The following is a 16116-nucleotide window of genomic DNA, read 5'->3' as shown; positions in this document are numbered from 1 at the left end:
TAGTCAAATTTTTATTTCAAAATTTAAATATATTTTAAAAAATTTAAAAATTAATTTAAATTTTAAATTATTTGATAATATTATCAATTTGATGGATGTCATATGTCATATATACAATTATAAAGTGATTTAACTTTTTAATAGTAAGAAATAGAAATATAACAATAAATTTCTAATTTCTTAATAATTTAAGAAGTTTAATTAATATTGTTCTTTGTTTCCAAAATGTCAAAAAGATAGATGAATCTTTTTTATTTTTAAAATGACTATTTTGTAATGAATATACATAAATACTATTGTACTTTTTTAATTAAAAAATTTAAATACAACTACATATATTATTTATAGGTTTTTTTTTTATAAAATTATCTTTATAGTCTCTATTTGTAAAATTAGAGAAAGATATTATTTATCTAAATTTTTTTTTTCTTTATTAATGTCTTGTCGGTAGATTCTTTTTCTTTGTTTAAAATAAAAAATTTTATTATAAAAATGTTTTATGTAAAATTTAAATTTAATAAATTTATAGGTTATTTCTGTTAATTATCTTCTTTATGTTAAAGTAAAGAAAATTATATTTTTATTTAGTTTTATATCTTAAAAGTTTAAACACATAAATTTTTTTTCAAGTTTTAACAAAGTAATAAATTAACAATAAAAATTATCATTTATAATAATAATAATAACTGCTGATAATATAATAAACTTTTAATTTAAATAAAATTACACAAGTTTATTATTTGTACCTTACACAAAGTTCACATTTTTTTGTAAAGCACAATTTATTAAATTATATTATATATTATAAAAAAAAAAGTTTTATAATATATGACAATATATATTTGTAATGTGTCTTTGATAATTTTCAAAAAAATATTTTAATGATTTTGTTTAAATTTTTAAGAAGAAACATCATAAACCAATTTACATGTTTTTTTTTTGTATATTAATTTTAAAAATGAACTAAAATAAAATATGTAAATATTATTAAAACTTTTAAAGCTTAATTTGTTATATATAAAATTATAGTATAACAATTAATTATTTTTTAATTTTATGAATAGAATTTTTTATATATAACTATAATTTATACATATATATATACATAATATAGCTTATTTTTAATATTATAAATACAAATTTATTTAAAAATGAAAAGTAAATACTTTATTTAAAAACATCAACAAACATATTATTCTCATACAACGCTTTCTAACTACTAAAAAAAAATGAAAAAAAATGTGTAAAGATGCTATTTTAATATTAAGTTTTATAAAGCTCGAGTTGTTAAGAGTGCTTCTCAATTATTATATTTAATATTCTGCTCTCTTAAAAATAAAAATAGCGTTACAATTAAATATGTATTTCATGTGTAATTACACTATTATTCTCTATGTATTGTAGTTTGCCCATTATTTATTTGAAAAGGATCAATAAAATTTTGACTCATAGCTTGTTGAGGCATTGTATATGGATTCATCATAGCATTAGGCATAAATACTTGTGATGTAAAAGTAGGATTGAAAGAAGGCATTGTAGATGTGTATGGAGTCGCAGAAAACATTCCATTAGCTGTATTGTATGCCGTTTGAAGTCCCATTTGAGGAATTAATTGAGGATTTTGCCCGTTTTCAGGTGAATAGTTTGATGATGGATTTGAAATAAGATCTGGAGATGGACCAGGAGATTGTCCACTACTTTTTCTTCTACGATTTTTAAAAACATTAACATGAGGTGACCGACCAGCACGATTATTTTGATCTATCATTGGTTGTACTATTCTACGTCTTGCATTTATAAACCTATAAATAAAATATATATATATATATATTTTATTATATAATATAATATTATATATTTATTTAAATTTTTATTTATAAACCCCTTAATATATATAAAAGTAATGATAATTTAACAGATAATAAAACGCCAACAAAATATATTCTTTTTTCTATAAATTTGAAACCGGTCTCGAATGATTTATTTAAAGATAACACTATTTAAGTAACTAGATAATAAGCTACCATAAACCTGTTACAGTGTTATTATGATTCAATTTATGTATGGTTAATAAAAATATTTGTAACTTTATCTGTTAAAATAATTCTCATAAATTCGTAAAATTTTGTCTTTTTTATAGCTTTTTTTGATTGCAACATCAGATCATAAATTATAATTTGTAAAAGCTTTTAGTATATACTTTAAAATATGTATTAAATGTTGCACACAAAAGTCTCACACACGTGCTTTTAAAATACGTAATGATGAAATTAATTAATAGTATTAAGAAAAACTATTATATGATAACTGACAGTTAACATACATCGAAATATGATAAAAGATAATTATGCAGGAGAAAAAAAAAAGTTAACTATCTAAAATAAACTCATCTGTCCCAAAAACCTATAATTATCTAATCATTTTGATGAATGAGATATGAATATATGGACATGGAGATATTATTGAAATCATCACTTTACCAGATGTCTTTGTTACTCGATAAAGATCAAATGTTTATTTTTTTTTTACCTCCAATTTTAATTGTTTCTTCTTTTTTTTTTTTAAAAAAAGCTTTTACTTCTAAAATAAGACAAACCCTAACACATGCATTGTTAAGTTCAATATTTTAGTACATCAAATTCAATAACATTAGTACATGTCAACCTAACCAGCTGTACCAATCCATCATTTTCAAGGCTGTTTAAAGCAATAACTGAATGTGTGCGTATACAACGAATAAGAACTTTACAAAGATGACTATTCTATTTAATTGTTACCATATCCCTATGTGAGGTTGTTAGGCAAAAAAAAAAAAAAGAAAGAAAGTATAACGGTAGTAATAGATAAATAAATTATTTTGTTTTAATTTATTTTAAAATGTTATTTAAAATAAAAAAAAAAACTTACCAGTTGTTTACTTGTAAAATAGTAAGTCCTGTATCATTAGCCAATTGTCTTTTTTGTTCCTCAGAAGGGTATGGATGCTAAAACAATTTAATTAATTTTAAATAAATAAATTATGAGAAAAATGAATGTAATAATTTTTTTTTTTTTAATCAAAGTCATATTTAATTTTTAACTCCCAAACTTGTCTCAATCCCTCAAATATTTTTCTCATTTATCTTTTTATATTGAGTAAAATATTTTATTTATATAAAAAAAGTCATCCATCATTTAAAGCAGTCATGCTCTATCATGGTAAGGCATCCCTTGATAAATGACTTTTGGCGCAAAGACTTTTAAGTTATCTTGTATCAAATATAAAATTTGAACAATTTTTGTTATATTGTATTAAAATTAGATCATTATATATATATAACTCGTTATTATAAAATAAATAAGTTTTTAAAGAATATTCTATAAACAAAGAATATATATATATAATAATAATAATTGTTATAATATTTTCTGGTCCCTAATCAAATTAAATTATTCATATGTTTTAATCTATTTGTTACTAGAAGAGATATTATATGTATATTCTGTCAGATATAGATTGAAAATGATTGATAAACTTATTGATGATCAGTGATTGTAAATTCTGTTATAAAGAAAAAGACTGGTCGTTGTAACAAAACAGATCCATATGCCGTTATGTTTAATAATCTTTAAAAATAAAAGATACTCATTTTGGCACACTTAGTAGGTACTTAATAAAATGTGTAATAAATCAAAATATATTTATTTGTGCCAAAGAATGACCTTTATACTTGGATAATTGAACGGCGATTATAACCCTTAACCTATGTTACAAAAGATAAGAAGCAGAAATGTTGTAACTAAATAATTTCTCATAAACTAATACATTGTAAAAATGTGAAAATCATTATTGTTAAAACGAACCGTTAAGTTTTGGAATAACCAAGCTCTAAATTTAGTTATAGCTTCTTTTGAAAACACTTTTGGTACTTTTCTTTTCCCATTTCCATTTGAGCCATTCGTCTGTGAATTACTGTTACCCTCACTAGAGACAGATTCTCGACCGTCACCATTTAATGAATCACAAACAGAAAGACCATCGTCGCCTAAAGAATAAAATCATGGAGTTATTGAAAAGAAGAAGCTAAGCTAACAGCTAGATAATGAATGAATACGTGTAATTTTCACTATCCAAAATAATCCCAAACCCACGTTGAAGTGCATAAAGTGTAAGCAAGACATAGACACATGTATATTATTATAAAAAAAAAATTACTACAAAACTCACCATTAAATTTTTAAAAAGCCAATTCTTCATTGCATTTGTAGCGTGTTTTGGAAAACAACCACGCTTTCGTGAAGAAGTGGAACTTTTGGAAAGTGTAGTTGATGATGTTTCAGTGTTAGAAGGCGATGATGAACAATTATTAATATTGTTAGATGATGACTGTGACAATTGTGATGTCGTAGGCACTTCACTGGACTCAGTAGATTGAGGCGATAAGCCTGAAGACTCTTCAATGATATTAGAAGACGATATCATCATCATAGGAATACTTCGATTCTCAAATTCATACTCAAAATTTTGTTGTTGAGGAATAGAAGCAGTATAAAGTTGTTGACTATGAAAGTCAACATTATGTGCAAGTGAATTTTGCGGGACAGTTACCATATCATAATGACTTTGATGTGTTGGGTACATAGCGCTTGGATGTGATAAAACATGCGTTTCATAATGCTGAAGCATTATGTTTGGATTACTAATTGATCTTTCAGAGGACATCAGCAAATCACTCATTTAATTGTTAGTCAAAAATAATTATTAATTAAAATTTGCAAAAGCAATATAATAGAATAAAGAACACATCCAACAAGCAATATTTAAAATTGTTAAGCAATATTCAATAAGGCCTACAAATAGCGTAATTTGGTGACATATATAATTTTAATAAACACGGACTAAAATTAATAAAAGACGAAATGATGAGATGGACTGAAAAAAAAATATTAACAAACACGACAGAATGATAGTAATGAATTAAATTATGAAGCTGGAGTTTATTCATATTGGTTCTCTTATTTTGGTAAACGTTCTTTTCAACTGCTCCATCTCCTTCACTCAAAAATGTCACATTCAGTATTTTAATTAATAAGCTCAATGTAGCGAAAAATTGGCCAACCAAAAAAGAGCCAATGCATTTGTAGCTGATGTTATTCTGACGACATCCAATAAGCCCCCAGTGTTGTAACATTAAAAACCATTCATCCATGAAGCACTCGATTAGGTGAGAGGGAATCAGTGACAATGATGGATTATCAAACGATACATTATTATTTTATTTTGGATACGCTTCACAGAATGGCATAGTTAATCAAACAAAAATTTTAAATAAAAAAAAAAAAGAAATATATAGAAAAAAAAAAGAAATATATATATATTATATATATATATGAATGGTATATAATAGGAAATTTCTAATTAAAGTACTAGCATGCTAAAGAGGTATTTAAATAATTAAATATGATCAAATTTGTGGACAATGAGATAAATGTTTATTGTTAAGAAAAAGTTATGAAGAATTTTCAACCTATTGTGTGCTAGTGTGCCAATCACTGTCAGTAACTCTAATTAGTTTACTGTAAAACTGTCATTAAAGATATACTTTGTAAATATTTGCTCAAAACTGCGCTATCTGATGAATCTTATGTCGTGAGGTACTTTTTTGTTTCCCCCGAGAGAAACCTTTAATTGCCCACTTCCTTCCAATATTTTGTAAAGATATTTGTCTTTCCTTTTCTTAATAAATAATTTTCCACAGGGACAAAATTTCACAAAAGTTGTGGTATTAAAAGATTTAATGATAAACATTATCTATGCTTACTGTACTATATGTATGTAGTAGTAGTTTTTTTTTTATATATATATATAACTAATTATTTTATACATATATATTATTTAATTAAAATATATTAATCAAAAGATATATAAGACAAAATCTATTTTTATAATATTTTTGTATTCATTCATTATCTTAGTGAAGCTTTAAAAAACTCACCTGTTTCACTAGGTGCATCATTATTTCCCGTTGTTGATGGAGTTGTTGAGATCGTACTACTTCCGGACTGTGTATTTGAATTATTTACTATTCCTGAATTCGGAGAGTTGCCGTTTTGAGATGAAGGCTGTGGGGCGCCACCGGCATGCTGCATAGAAATATTAGCTGGCGTCCCGCCCATCACTAAAGGGTGTTCTTGTTTTACATGTTGATTAGTTAATTCATGAAACCCCGATGATCCAGAAGCTGGTACCTATAATAATAATAAATAAATAATAATAAATTTTAAAGTATTATTTTCTTTTTGTTTTTAAAATATATAACAATAATAAAAAGATTTAACCGACAATAGAAATTGTCTTAATGATTAATTGTAAAATTATTATATTCCACTTAAGTAATATACTAAGTATATTGAAGTATCCATTTCACAAGCTTTTATATATAAATATATACATATATATATCGGCAAAACATATATATAAAATTGTACTTTTATTGTATTAAAGACGGCAAAATTTATATATATTTTAAACAAGTTAACAACAATAAGATTTATATATAAACCTGTTGTTTTGTATAAAAATATTATTACTTAACAATAAATAAAAAAAATTAATTAAATATTATAAAAAAAAAGAGTCATATATGTATATATTATTTTAATCAATATTAAAATTAGTTAATATTATATCTAAGTATAGTATTTTTTTTTTTTATAATATTACTAAATAAAACATACCTCATGTGAAGTATTTGTTGTACTGCTATCATTATTAGTATTAGATCCTGGATTATAATAACTTGGATTATTTGACATAGGTTGATGTGATAATGGTGTTGGAATATTTGCTGGACTTGAACAACCTTGTGTTGTAGCAGGTGAAATTGAAGGCTGTGTTGATGAAGACCTTTCATCTCCAACAATATCCATTGGCATTTTTCCTTTTAAACATGTAACATAACGAAGACAAAAATTATCACATAATTCATGTACCTAAAAATATGTATCATTTAAAGTAAAGTAATAAAGAGCTTATCTATTTTTATATTTATATCTAATATTATATATGTATAAATTTTAGATAAGAAAATGTCAATTATTTTTAATGTTCTAGTTAAAAAAAAACTCAATGAAAAAGAATTTTATGATAACAATAAAATATTTTTGATATTATAATCTTACCTTTTCTAATTCTAGTAAATGAAATCGCAACACTTGTATAGCTTGAAGCATCTATAAAAAAAATATTATTAATAATAATTAAAATAAAAATATAAAAAAATTTACCAAATTATCAAGTTCCGGATTAGGTTGATAATATGGTTTTTTAGTTTGAATCATTTTTGAAAATTCCATTAAATCATCTTTAAATGATGCTGATGAACAGACATCATTAGATTGACTTCCATCACGCATACAATCCCTAGGTGTACATGTAGCTAATTCACATTTTTCAAAAAGACATGTTAGAAGAGGAAATAATGGATGACCATATATAGCTTCTTTATCACGTTTCATTTGTTCATCAAGAGGAGTATTTGGCATCATAATTCCTTGTTGTTGATTTGTATTACCATAAGGCATTCCAGAACCAACAGATGAAGGTGGGACCATTTGATTTTGAAAAAAATTTGTATGTGTTTGTTGAGATGAAGGATCTACTGACGGCACACCAGATCCATACATTTCGGAAGAAGGTCCACTATTTGAGGGAGGATAACCTGCATCCGCTGAGTATTGCTAAAAGAAATTAATAGATTGAAAAAAAAAAAAAATTTAATTTTAAGATAAAAATATATTAATGTGTATTATATATTAAATTTAAATGTAAAATATTTTAAAAGCTTATCCTTTCTCATGGTCAGTAGTATTCTTAATATTATAACTTTAAAATAAGTACCGAAAAGAAAAATGGTGCGCAAAAATATGGATATGCTAATTAACAGCCGCTACTCTTGAATAGAGTACTTTTAATTTACGAATACTATTTTAAACTCATAAATTATGCCTAAAGACAGGGACAAGATTTATTACAATAAGTATTTATATTAAAAGAGAAAAAAATAAAATAAAAAAAAAAATTTATTGTGTGCAATCATTTTTGTCATGAGGGAAAGTGATATTTATAGTGGGCTGTCGTTAAAAAAGAAAATATATATATATGTATAATTTTAAAAATTATTGATCATTTATAATCTATTTGGCTATACAAAACATTTTTTGATAAAATTAAAGTGTGACATAATAGGTAAACGTTCTAAGATTGTTTTAGATTATATTATAAGATTAGACATTTTCTATTAACCTATTCACAATATACCAGTTTCAAAATTGAATATCTAAAACTTTTTATGTGAATAATAGAATTAAACGATGCGACACCTAATTTTCTTTTTAATATATTTATAAACTACAAAAAAAAAAAAAATTTTTTTTTTCCCTTTGACACATCATAAAAATGTACATTTATATAAAAATAGGATTAATGCAATTGCAATCCTGATATAATCTTTTTCTTTTTAAAAAGTTTATGGTAAAAAAAAAAAAAATAACTAACCCCTTGAGACATGCTGGCAAATCGTGTTTAATGTCTATACTTCCACAATACTCGTATGTTCGTTGAAAGTTAGAAACAAAACAAATACTTATACAAACAAACCAAATAATTATAAGGTGTTTGTTAGTAGCAAATTTTGAAGCTTTTGGTAACTATCTAAAAAAATATTAAGTAATATTGTTTAACAAATTAATAATCAGAAACGGAAATTTCACTTTAAAAAAAAATAAATAGACATATGTAAATAATTTAATCCAAATACTGTAAATTTATATTATAATATCGTTTAATTTTATCTTTAGAATAAAAATAATTTACTATTATTTTATATATATATTTTTTTTAATAATATTTTTTTTTCTTTATAAAATATTTCTCTATGTTATAAATATTTTTTTAGGTTATAAAATATCAATACTATATAGAAGTTAGATTTTCTATTGAAACAATAATTTTTTTTCATGTAAAAATATATAATCTTTAAATAATATAATATAATATACGTATAATATAATATTATAAGATTTTCATTAGTCCTAAAAATAAATTAATAAAATTATATTTAAATAACTTGGTAATTTAATAAATCAAAATTCTTTTCTAAATTACAATCAATTACGTGGTGTTTACTATATAAGTAATTTTTATTTATTATAAATTACATTTATATTATAAAAAAAAATATGATTTCTATCTAACTAAAAAAAAAAATATTAATATAATACTTTTTTTTTGATAAATATATATATGTAAATTATTATAACATTAAAAAATCAAACTTATAACAGAATAAACTTTTTGATACATATTAATATATCAGAGAGAATTAAATGACTAAAAATGAATAAAGTAATAATATTTTTAAGTAATGATTGTTGAAACAAATAAAAAGGTAAGCTAAGATAAGCGTAACAGCTTCAATTAATAATTACTGCTATAAGTACATATGATTTTTACGATTAATGATTAGTTTAAAAAAACCACTATGGTGGTTTTTAGAAAATATTAATCGTTAAAAAAACATTAAATTATTATAAACCCGTGAAGGCGTTGTAAAGATATATTGCATCATATTAATTTGACATAAGTAATAGCTATTTAACAAAATGATTGACAAATATTACATTAAAAAAAATTAATTTTATAATGTGGTTGTTAAATGTTAATAACTATGAAAGGGCACATTATCAAGATTGATGATGAAATATATATCACTTATAATTATTTAGATATCTTTTAAGATAAAAAGATATTCATGTGATGTGTCATATAATATATATTAACAAATAATGTTCCAAATAGTAGCTTTTTAATGAAATCAAATCAATGGATGATGAAAAGTAATAAATTAGTTAACAATATATATTAATGATAAATTGGTATAAAAATAAAAAGATAGGTAAGTTTAAAACATTATCTATTAGCTAAAAATAAGAAGTAAATTTGAAATAAGTGATCACAGTTTGTCAGTTGTTGGCAAAAAAGCTGATAAGTACGTTTAATAATATGAAAGGTATAGAAGATAGAACGATTATTCTTGTCATATCACAATCAACATTCCTTTTCTTATGTCTTCATCTATAAAATTATTTTTTATACTAACCCTAGTTTAAAATGGAAAGAAAATATAGCAATAGTAATTGACATAACATTCCATTCATTTACTCCTGTCAATTTTTTTTTTTGCCAACTTTTGACTAAAGGTTTAGGATGGTGCGGCCGAATGTAATGTACTTCAGATAGAGATAGAAGTAAAGAACTAGAGGAAGATACCACAGGATGCGATAAAATATTAAGTAAAAAAAAAAAGATGGCATGTATTGAAGCTTTTGATAACATTTACATGTACGTATAAGAAATTGCCTAAGAGTTTTAAAAAGACAAAGAAATAAGGACGTGATGATTCTTCTGATGCCGATGTGACACATGTCCGTGTGAGCGCCTGCCTTCGGGACAAGGCGGATCTCACAGTTACCAAAGATACTTCCCTCCTTAATAGCAACTTTCATTATTGGATGAAGAGTTTCGTAAAAGGCGTGGTTGCGCACCACTAGTATAGAAAGATTATTGTCTGTCTCCTCTTTCAATATTATGTTGTCCCTTTATACTATAATATTAGTGATGTTTATAGAGCTGTGATGCTTCTCTACATTTAAATGTAAAAACCAAATATATATATATATATATATTACTGCATTAAATATAAATATATAATACAAAATGTATATGTATACTAGATTATTTTTAAGGAAATAAGGATAATATATATAAAGTGAGAAAAGAAAACAAAAATTTTCATGATAGTAGTTTAACATTCTATAAGAACTATTTTTTTTTTTTTTTTAATAATAAACAATGAAATTTTCTAACAAAGATATCCTATTTATAGAAATACTAATATATATAACATAAAAGTTACCTGATCATTTTGTGAAGAAGTTTTAAAATTTTCTACGGCAAGATTGATGGATAAATCATTGTATTTTGTTTTAATACATCCAGTTTCTAATAACATTTTTGTATCATTTTTGTCATCATTATTTTTTGACATAACATTTTTGACATCACAATTTTTTTCTATTGATGTTTGGTTGCTATTTTCTTCTTTATATACATCTTTATCAATTGTATTAGAAGTTTCTAAAGATTCAGTTTCTTCTGGGAAAATGATATTTGAATGAAAAGAAGATTGTTGTTGGGAAGATGGATAGATAAGAGATTGAGTTGTATTAGAAAGTAAGAATGAATTAAAATAATTCGCCTGAGACCATGCTGAATAATCTAGAGAATTTAACTCGTTTGGTGTTGATTGGGATGTATTGAATGTGTTAGAATTTTGTATAGTATTTAAAAAATTTTCAACTGTCATATTTATAATTCTAAAATATAATGATTATTACAAATTAAGATTGAAATTGCTTGTCAATCAATGAAGATTAATGAAAACGAATTAATGAGTAAAACGTGTAATATTGATGGTGTAAAAAAATAGGTTGATAAAAAATAATGACAGCAGATAGAATAATAAATTGTATGGAAATATGTTTTATCATGTAAAAAGATTTATTATCCAATAATAATGTTTCATTTTATAATATAAAAAATAACTTTAAAGAACAAAAATGTAAATGATTACAAAAAAAAAGTCTTAACCATGGTAATTCCGAGTGAACATTTTTTAAGTTTTTTTTGTACTTTAACCTTAAAGTATCTATTTGATAATAAGCTATATAATCACATTATAAAATAATGACATTTAAATATAATAATGTGATAATCCATGTAAGTAAAAGATATCTCATTCTTAGATACAAACATTACCAATACATATAATAACTACTTATTTTTTTTTTGTAAAAAGAAAAAAAAAATATAGAAATGTTTATAATATATAAAATCATTAATTGTTTTAATACTAATTATTTTATTATATTTATTTATTTCATTTGATTTACTGTTATAAGGTGTTGAAATGTTTGCATCTGTTGCGGGACTTTATTAGGATAATGTTGCATAAAGTAAATATCATTATAGATTATCGTATCCATATGCAGTCAACTGAAAGATAAATTTCAAATATTCAACAGTCTGTTTATCCGGATGATGTAATTGAAGTTAATAATACTATACATGATCAAAGTATTGCTTCCAATTCTAATACACATTATATAGCGGAAAACTTTAGAAATACCATAACTTCTTTAATCGTTTTAAGTGTTTTTAAAGAGGTTTTGTCTGTTCATCAAAATGTAATGGTAAAATAATTTTAACTATAACAGCAGGAAATGATAGAGTAATGATATTAAATAACAAAGGTAGTTATTCTTTTCAAGTCAACACTATATAAAAATAATACTTAATGACTATATGTTAATTAAATTGACTTTAAGGACAATGTCTCATAGTATTTTAATTTAAATAATACTACAATAAAATGATTAATATTACTAAGTATTTATTTTTTTTTAATAATAATATCTTTTTTAAAATATTATATTTTAAATAACAGTATATAAAAACACAATAAAATACAACAAATAATATAAGTATTGACAAAAACTTAAATAACCTCTATACATTATTTTGATAGATAACTTTTTTTTTATAATAACAATGTCAAAACATTTACAATCTTCTATTCATTAAGATATAAAATTTCACAAGCTTATCCTTAAATTTCTAAGCTTCAAGACAGTCTTTTCAGAATGGGTATATAATAACAATAGCGTCATAAAATGTCACTTTATAACAAAGGCATTGTTTTAGGGAATTTTAATTTTTATTGTTAATGAACTGACCTTTGTTTAAAATAGCTATCAATCACTTAAACATATATTCTTTTTGTTGCCAAGACTGTTTATTGAAATTTAATTTATTTAAAAAAAAAATCAAAAATATTTTAAAATATAATTTGTTATTTAAAATTATAAAGAATAATATTTATTTCTGTTAATGAAACTTCCTTGTTTTTTTTTATAATTATAAAGGAAATAAGAAGGTAATTTTATGAGCTCAATTATGATTAATGAGGTGCTACATAAAGTGTAACCATAACTTTTTAATTAGTCGGCTTTTATTTTTATTGATATTACTGGCCGATAATCAACAAATATTACTAAACTAATCACTACTATTGTTTGTTATCGTTATTCATTGATCGTAATAGATACTGTTACAATCTTAAATTTACCATATCGGCATCTTTTAAAAGATATAATATGATGTAAATGTTGACCAAATCTTTTGAAATGTTGAATGAAAAGTAAATGAAAGCATCCTTATAATTAAAGTAAATATTTTAAAAAAATTTAAATAAAATAAATACCTATCATATAATTTTCTTAAGTTTTTTTTTTATAAACTACATAATTACAAATATAGAATCAAATTTGGGATTTATAATGTCCATTCAAATTTATTGTTATTACCAAAAACATCTTGTCCTGATTTTTAAGACTTGTTTTTTGCACGCAACACCCGCTGAGAAGGTATTTATTAAAATATATTACCACCAGTAATTTTTTACTTCTATTTTCTCATATGCCATATAAGAGTATATATATAATTGCCATTTTCTTTAATTAAAAGATATATATTTTTAAAATGAATATTATTAAATTTTATTATTATATATATTTATAGTAAGGCAAATCTAATAAAAATTAAATTAACAAATATAATATAACAAATAGGCATCATGAAATATTCAGGGGAAATATCAAAAAAAAAATTTTTATTATATTTTCTAATCAAAAAATTATTTTATTTTTATCAAATTTCATAAACATTTAAAGCTTAAATTGTATTAAAAACATAATCTTATATAACTTTAAATTTTAATAAGCTTTGTTAGGAAGTCGTTTGTCAATCAAATTTTATAAAATTCCTAATATATAATCTGTCATATGTCAATTTGAAATTTGATATCAAGTAGGTTTATAAACTTAGATGAAGTTTCCTTCCGATTAAGCCTATATAATTCTATCCATCAATATCTTTAAAATTTTATATAAAAATAGATTTTTGAATGTTTTATTAGTTTAGAATAAATTTTTATATTTTTTTTTTTCTCAGGAACTACCGACTCTTCAGAAAGGGGAAAAATCTATAAACAAAGTGTGAAATGATGGATAATTAGAGATCATTATAATTGAAAAATTTATCTAAACCCTGAAGGTCAAACAATTAAATATTAATATCATTATTAACTTTTTGATCTGCTTATGGATGTGATAATTGGTGAATTATAATTGATTCATCAATTAATATATTTATATCGTTTTCCATAATTAACTTATAAATAAAATAATAAGCATTTAAAGATAATATTAAAATTATATAAATGGCCAGAAACATTATATTATTTAAAGATAAATATATATAATGTGATTTAAAATCTCTGACCAACATTTTTCCAAAGTAATATATTTCGGGACCTTTTTTGTAAAGCGGTAATTTTTTTGTTCTGCATTATTTTGATATAATTATTAAATAAAAAAAAATCGTTATTTATATGGATGCTTTTGTTACACGTACTCCTGGAAGTCGAAAACGTAGACTTTTTTCACAAACATCTACTCCATTAAATTCAATATCCTCACAAAATGACACACAAGTATCATCACAAAATGGTACTTTAAATGATATCATTATTAGTACGACTGATAATTTAGAAAATATTGTTGAAGAGTCTATGCCTTTTTTGGATGGAGTAAGTTGATAATATATTTTTAATTTTACAATAAATTATAGATTTCAAGAACAGAGTATGTTGATAAAGTTTCAAATTTTAGTACAGAAGATGAGTTATCTAATATTCTTTCTCTATTAGAATTAGGAGATGACATTAATAATATTGTTCCTGGTGTTCAACAAATTATTTTTGATGAGGATATGACTAATGAGAGGTATAGATTAATGGAAGTTGACAGCAGCCTCCTAGACTATTTTACTGATCCTAATACAGAGTAAGAAGGTGTTTTTTTTAAATTTATATTTATAATTAACTTAGGTTGGTATTTCGTGGTAATTTTAAAGATGATTTAACATTATGTACAAATGAAAAAACATTCAAAGTTATGGAAAATTATACATCTAAAACTTATTTACTATTCCCAGAATTTAAATTTTCAGATTTTTTTAATGAAATTAATTGTAAAACTATTCATAAGACAATTTCACAAGGTGTCTTGGAAAGTATTTTAGTATTAGAGGAACAAAAAATATGTAATACTAAAGCTGTGGAGGAATATTTTAAGAATAGTCAACTTAAATCTTTTTCTTCAAATAATGATATTTCTTTACAACAAAAAATTATAACTATTCATGATCTTTTAAATGACATTCAGTTAAGTGAAAAAGAATTAATTAGTTGTTTTGATAAGTTACCTATTATTAATGAAAATGGTATGTATTACTGGATTTCTGATGAATATCAAAAAGAATTTTTTGATACTTTTATAAATACTTTGGATGGTTCAATGTATGAAGGATTTGGTATAGAGTCATTAAATTTTACTTTACTACGAAAAATATTTCCAGAACATGTAAAAGATGGTGTTATCGAGTGGTTTTTAAAATGTTTCTGTAAGGTAGATGAGAAAGACTCTTCAAATTATGTTTTAATGAAGGATAAATTTATCCTAAATTGTGTGAAGTATATTATTAAAAAATTAAATATTATCAAAGTTGTTGAATTTACAAAAATAGTTAATGAATCTTTACCATTTGGATTAGAATTTGATATAAAAAAGCATTTAAAAGGACTGGGTGTTATACATACTTCAATTACAGGTGATACAATTCAATATATTGATATTAATATGTTATCAAATGATGTTAGAAATCGCCTAAAGCAACTTTTTTCTTACATTAAACAATGGGAATGTGGTGATATATATCCATTTCTTCTTGATATTTGTGGTGATGTTAAAGGTTGTGATGAAGCATTAATAAAATATTGTAGATCCATAAGAAATGGTAATTCAAGAATTTATGTTGGAATGAAATATGGATATTAGCATATTTTAATTTAATTTTAAAAATACTAACTAACAAGTTAAATGTTTTAAGAGACAAAA

The 16116-nt window shown here is 23.2% G+C and overlaps 2 protein-coding genes across 2 annotated transcripts; one reads left to right on the top strand and one right to left on the bottom strand.

Annotated features, from left to right (window-relative positions):
* Positions 1 to 1384: 1384 nt before the first annotated feature.
* SRAE_0000035200 (Homeobox protein homothorax) lies at positions 1385 to 11405 on the bottom strand (the record flags this gene model as incomplete). The annotated part of the gene is made up of 8 exons (XM_024646231.1): positions 1385 to 1802; positions 2908 to 2984; positions 3844 to 4025; positions 5976 to 6228; positions 6718 to 6972; positions 7162 to 7212; positions 7267 to 7719; positions 10956 to 11405. 8 exons carry the CDS (start codon positions 11403 to 11405, stop codon positions 1385 to 1387), a joined length of 2139 nt encoding a protein of 712 aa, XP_024500434.1.
* Positions 11406 to 14549: 3144 nt separating this feature from the next.
* Positions 14550 to 16056, top strand: SRAE_0000035100 (Sister chromatid cohesion protein DCC1; the record flags this gene model as incomplete). The annotated part of the gene is made up of 4 exons (XM_024646230.1): positions 14550 to 14667; positions 14710 to 14747; positions 14789 to 15003; positions 15048 to 16056. 4 exons carry the CDS (start codon positions 14550 to 14552, stop codon positions 16054 to 16056), a joined length of 1380 nt encoding a protein of 459 aa, XP_024500433.1.
* Positions 16057 to 16116: the final 60 nt, after the last annotated feature.

The sequence above is a fragment of the Strongyloides ratti genome, scaffold srae_scaffold0000002 (assembly GCF_001040885.1).
Source record: "Strongyloides ratti genome assembly S_ratti_ED321, scaffold srae_scaffold0000002".
NCBI lineage: Eukaryota > Metazoa > Nematoda > Chromadorea > Rhabditida > Strongyloididae > Strongyloides > Strongyloides ratti.
The sequence above is the reverse complement of the archived record's forward strand: the minus strand, read 5'-3'. Positions and strand labels throughout refer to the sequence as shown.